The sequence below is a fragment of the Arachis ipaensis genome, chromosome B06 (assembly GCF_000816755.2).
Source record: "Arachis ipaensis cultivar K30076 chromosome B06, Araip1.1, whole genome shotgun sequence".
Taxonomy (NCBI): Eukaryota; Viridiplantae; Streptophyta; class Magnoliopsida; order Fabales; family Fabaceae; genus Arachis; species Arachis ipaensis.
Genome location: NC_029790.2, coordinates 81811876 through 81818231, shown reverse-complemented (window position 1 = coordinate 81818231; position 6356 = coordinate 81811876). Strand labels below are relative to the sequence as shown.

The 6356-nt window shown below is 37.6% G+C and overlaps 1 protein-coding gene across 1 annotated transcript; it reads left to right on the top strand.

Moving 5' to 3' along the window:
* LOC107646988 (protein SHI RELATED SEQUENCE 1-like) lies at positions 1303 to 1845 on the top strand. Its single transcript, XM_016351127.1, has 2 exons — positions 1303 to 1617; positions 1696 to 1845. The coding sequence occupies exons 1-2, from the start codon at positions 1303 to 1305 to the stop codon at positions 1843 to 1845; spliced, it is 465 nt and encodes a 154-aa protein (XP_016206613.1).

The window sequence follows — 6356 nt, the reverse complement described above, 5'->3', positions numbered from 1 at the left end:
GCAGCCCGACATTACCTAGGAACTAGTCCTAGATATGGCTTATTTTCTGTAGGTGAACTTCGGCCTACAGAAATAGCACTCACATAAGTGAACTTCGGCTTACAGAAATAGTCTAAACACAACACAACAACTTTCTATAGGTGAACTTCGGCCTATAGAAATAACACCTCTGTAAGTGAACTTCGGCTTACATAAATGGTTTAATCACAACAACTTTCTGTAGGTGAACTTCGGCCTACAGAAATAGCACCTCTGTAAGTGAACTTCGGCTTACAGAAATAGTGCCCCTGTAAGTGAACTTCGGCTTACAGGTATCACAACTCTCTGTAGGTGAACTTCGGCCTACAGGAGCAACACCCCGAGATACACAATTGATATTCACTGCAGGTGAACTTCGGCCTACAGGAATAACAACTTACTGTAGGTGAACTTGGGCCTACAGGACCTCTAGGGCCAATGGAAAAGCAGCAGATGAACATACAATAGAACATCATGCCACAAGGCTTAACTCTTTATCTTTATACTTTTCTCCTCTATTCTCTTTGTTATATTACTCTTTTCACTTTGTCTTTTTACTCTTCTTTGATTACTCTTTTCTTTGTATCTCTTTACTTTTCTCTGGTTACAATCCACAAACTCTCAACTGACCAAATCTCACTCAGTATGTTAGGAAGAGATATCTCACCTTAGACTTGCTGAAAATTAATGTTTCTTGGCCCTCAAGTCAAGTTAAGCATGATTCCTAAGGAAGAACATCAAGAAAACACATGTTTGGCATGGTTTTCCTTGAAAACCGAATTTAAATGGGAAAGGTACAGCCATCTAACCTTATTTCCAGACTTGATAAGTCACATGGTTATGTAAAGGAAGAAGAGATGATCTTTTTGGTGAAATCGGAGTTTTGATTTGAGTTTTGGTTCAGAAGAAATCAACATTTGAAGATTAAGTGTTCATGAAGTTTTCTCTCTTTTCTCTCCTTTCAATTTCGGCCAAAATGATGAAATGAGACAGCCTTGCGAGTTAAAGATAATATAATGACAATGAGGATTGAGATGCTTGATGATACAGAAGAGGTATTCCCTTTACTGATCTTTCGGAGAAATCCGTGTATTCAGAAACGATCTCGCGTACTCGAAAATGGGGGTTGTTACAGGTTACGTGTGACAATAGTACCCAAAACGTGATTTTTTGTTGACTTTTTAATAAAATTTCCAAATTATCCCTTCTATCTTCTTCCCCAAATTTCAAATTTCATAACCCTCATCCGTCGTCTTCCTCCTCTGCTGCTGCCAGCCACCAGGCATGAAGACGTTTCCTCCCTCCGACACCTTTTACTGGTACAAGATTGAAGACGTTTCCTCGTACCGAGGTGGCTTGGAGCTGTGGAACCATCATCATTATCATTTCCAACCGGAACACGACCTCATACCTCAAGCAAGGCCTCTCTTCCACCAAGATCTTTATAGCTCCGCGGATGCTCTAGGAGTGGGTCTAACCACCGTGTCTAACGATCAGTCACCCGCCTTCCTGGTGATGGCATCGGCCGTGGGGAGTGGAGTAGCAAGTGGAGCAGGAAGTGGAGCAGGTGCGATTAGCTGCCAGGACTGCGGGAACCAGGCGAAGAAGGATTGCCCTCACATGCGGTGTAGGACATGATGCAAGAGCCGTGGCTTCGATTGCTAAATCCATGTGAAGAGCACTTGGGTTCCCGCTTCCAAGTGCCGCGAGAGGCAACAGCAACTCGCCTCTATCCAACAACAACAGCTTCTTGCTGCTGATGTTCCCAAGCGCCATAGAGATCATGCCTGGTGGCTGGTAGCAGCAGAGGAGGAAGACGAAGGATGAGGGTTGTGAAATTTGGAATTTGGGGAAGAAGATAGAAGGGGTAATTTAGAAATTTTATTAAAAAGTCAATGAAAAATCACGGTTTGGGTACTATTGTCACACGGAACCCATCTTTCATGGGTACAATGTTAGTTTTCTTGTTTGATGAGTACTTTTATCAGTGTTCGCAAAATTCATGGGTACAAATGGTAGTTTTTCCTTTAATTAATTACAGTTTGATCGGGTTTTATATTTCTACACATAAAAATGATAAAGGGATAGAACAAACTAATGACTTTTAATAAGTTTTATATGTGTTGTTGAGATAGAGAGTAATGTAAAAAAAAAGATGATAGGTTGCCTGTTGGTTGGCCCTAAGACTTTTGGCCCTGAGGATTTTTTAAAAATTTGACTCTATTAGTTATACGGCCTTTTGTTCTTCTGGCCCTATAAAGTAGGGCCAAAGCCCTATAGGGCCAAACATATTGACACCACTATGTATAAGAACCCATTGTATAGTGTATAAGACTGTTCCATCCTCAACTTATAGAGTCTAAAATAATCTTAGCAAGTTTCACTTAAATGTAAAAGTTATTATGTTTATATATTTAAATAAATGTTGTCTGTTTTTGTTATACAACCCAAAAAATTAAAACTTTAATAAAAATAGTTTATATTGTAATTACACAAACAACAAATACTAACTAAGTGATATTTAGTTATATTATTAAAGTCTAGTGTATTGAAGAAGAAATCACTTAATAAGCTTAATAATAATGTTTAGTGACTTTGTCATCAGCATCAATTTATGAAATATGTATTGAAAAATGGAAGTAAAACTATTGTGAAATAGTTTCCTTTCAAAAATTTATTACAATTTATTCAGATAAAGATTTTAAAAATTATTAAGAGAAAACAATATACTAGCCTATGAAAACACATTTTATATCCTACATCTTATCATTTTGTATGTCTCGCTTACCTGCCAAATCTACAATTTCACATATTATTTATCTTGCAATGATATAACAAATTCGTATGAAAGAGCATAAATATCATAGTATAATATTTATTCTAATTTTTATAGTGACTTCTAATTTAAAGTAGATTATTTATGAGCTATTATTTGTAAAAAAAAATAAAAATTAACCACTTTAGCATCTCAAATGCATCACTAACCTTGAACTCCTTAGCCCTTAGGAACTTGAAAAGAACTATATCATTACTTTTATTTCATTGGCTTGGCAGAAGTGGTATCTCACAAAGAGACATATCCTTTTCCACTCTAATACTTTTCTTTTTTACTTTAGTTTTTTTCCCTCTTGTTCTGCCACGGTTCCACACCCTTCTTATCAGCACCTTCCTTTTTAACTTCGTTCTTATTATTCCCTTCAGTTGCTTCATTGATCTTCTTTGGCTCTTTTGTCTTTTCATCAAATAAGCTGTGTCCCAAGATAATTTTCTCAAGCTTAACCTCCAGGTAGCATGTGGGAATTCCAAAAATTTCAACCACTTTACTGATAGTTCTTCCTAAAAGTATGTATAATATGATTAAAGAGATGAAAACAGTAAAAAATTAGCAATATGATTAATAGAGACAAACACAGTAAGTTATCCAACAACAAAATGTTAGAAACAAATTTTAATTGCAGGTCAATCACAACCTCAGATGCTCAATATTTAAGAACAGGAGAATTTTTCAAAAAAGTAAACACCAACTTCTCTGAGAATCAATGAAACCATGAAAAGCCCAAAGATTGATTTTTTCAAATTAGAAAAATAAAAATTTTTTAATTTCTTTCCAGTGTTAAAGCTAAATAATAAATTTCAAAATAACTCAAAGGATATAAGAAAGATGGATGTGGTAGAGGAAGCTAACCCATTCTGCACGACGTAGAAGAGTCCTTCTGCAAATCTTTGAGTTCCTTTAAGATGCACTCCGATGGTATCTGAACATTACATACATTAAAGCAACAGATCAAGAATCATTCAAGCTCTGAAACTGAATCTGAGATCCATTCTGAATTCGTTAACCATGCCAAAGAAATACTTTCTCAGTTTCATTGATTTTGCATAAACACAACGATTTGAGTAACTATTCTAACTCTTAAAAAATAAATTACCTTTGCAATACCGCCAACAACAGCCATCCATGTTGGGTAACTACAAATGGATCGAGCTTCGGTTTTCGTGAACAGATGAAAAGTCTTTATCGACAGTTTCTCTGTTTGCATTGCGAGCAAAGTTTCTGTGTTTGCTCCGGTGACGGTGCAGAACTTCGGTATCGACAGGAGGAAAGACAGATGGAGGGAGATACGATGAGGGAGGAGAATGGGTTTTCGAAGTTTGAAATACAATGGCCGTTAACAAATGTTCAGTTTAGAGATTTTTCATTCTATTTATATTTACACAACATAATTTTAAATTTGACATCTAAACAACTTTTACTTACTTTGATGCCCTTATCCTTTCACTACGCCATGTGTTGATTATGGAGGCTAGATACTTGTCGAGTAATGAATCATGTACTGCTCTCCTATTATATATAGAGTGATTGTACTCAATTATTTTTAGAAAAGGTAACAAGGGAACTAGGATCACATATTCACATGCAATTAAAAGAGTAGATATTGCTACAAATTTTTTGTCGGTATAAAATAACTTTTAGAAGAATGATACAGAGTCATTAGAATTTATTATTTTTTGACAATTAATTAATCATTAATATTTAAAAATATGAGCTAAAACTTAAAATATGTTGTTAAATTACTAAACTAATGAAATTATATTAATGGCCAAAATTAATAGTCAAAAACAAAATTTTAATGACGCTTTAGTATTTTTTTTCTTTAGAGAGAAGAATAAATGACCATTTGTACCCATGATAGATGAAAACGCTGACATTTGTACTCATGATAGCCTGAAACTAAAGTTATATCCATGATAGATGCTCTCCGTGTGACAAAAGTGCCCTGATTTGGATTTGAGCTTGGTTCGTGGGAATCCGATCCTACGTGGCACTCCCTCCCTTATCTTCAACCCCTCTCTCTCTCTTACTCACACTCTCTCTCTCTCTCCAAACCCCACTCTGGCTCCTTCTTCCTCAACACTCGCTCCCTCACCATCCACTCTGACCCCCATCAAGGACACCCTCCTCACTCTCATGCTTTCCAACCACTCTTCCTTCATCCTCACCTTCTCCACCTCCCCTTCCTCTTCCGCACTCCAAATCCAGGATGGTACTTCTCAACCATCTCTTTATACCGGTCAACCAAGCCAGCCCAGTAACCGTGCAGGTAGTAAGAATTCTCAAGGAAAACAACATCATCATCATCCCCCTCGTCTTCATCTATCTCTTCCCCAGACTCATTCTCCTCTTCATCAATTATGGAAAAAAATTCAAACTTTGAAAAAAATCAGGCACTCCACAAATCAGTAACACAAAAAATCAAAGTGAAGGAGAAAAGGACCCGCGATTGAGGAACGCATATATGAACGTGTTGGTAATATTTATTTCTCAAATAAACGTTCTAATTTTTAACAACATCTCTCTCTTTCTCTGAATACAGTTATTCAATTAAGCTAAGCAAACGAAGCACCCATCTTTGTACAGAAGAGAGAGAGAACAAAAACAACATAGAAACAGAAGACATGTCTGCTTTTGATACCTACAGCGTCGACTCCGATCACCACCAAAACCACGCCGACGAAGACAACTTCTCCGGATACGGCGGCTACTCCAACTTCTCCGGCGGCAATGTCCCCGTCGTTGACCACACTTCTCCATCTGCTTCACCAGACATCTTCGGGTTCAGTGATCTGGATCCAAGCTACTCCCAGTCTCCCTTCGAACTGGTGCATGTAGCAGAAAATGGTAACGACAACCGCTACCACGACAGCATTTTTGTCTCAGACGAATCAGTGCTTCCAGCGCCTACAGAAATGAGATCAGAGGAAAGTTACGCCCTTCGTGAGTGGCGCCAGTGAGAAGTGAGAAATGATGAAAAATTTTGGGAATTCGGAAGATTAAAAAAACCTTAATAAGGATGAAGTTGTTGATGTTGACGATGAGAGGAGAAAGAGGCTGTTGAGGAAGAGGCAGAAACGTCGAGAAGTGAGAATGGTGGGTCGATGATGTTGATGGCTATGGTGGTAGCAAGAAATGAGAGCGGTGGTAGGGACGCAGAGTTTGGAATTGGGGAAGAGAAGATGGGGAATAAAATTATAAATTAAAATTAGATTATATTTAAAGGGTTTGGGGGTTTGGAGTGCCACATAGGATCGGATTCCTACGAACCAAGTTCAGATCCAAGTCAGGGTACTTTTGTCACACGGAGGGTATCTATCATGAGTATAACTTTAGTTTCAGGCTATTATAGGTACAAATGTCATCATTTTCATCTCTCATGAATACAAATGGTCATTTATTTTTAGAAAGAACCTCCCAAACACAGTGATGCTCTAGTATTTCTTTTCTTTAGAGAGAACCTCCCAAACACAGTGGCCCCAAAGTTTGAAGTTTCAGCTGGGGT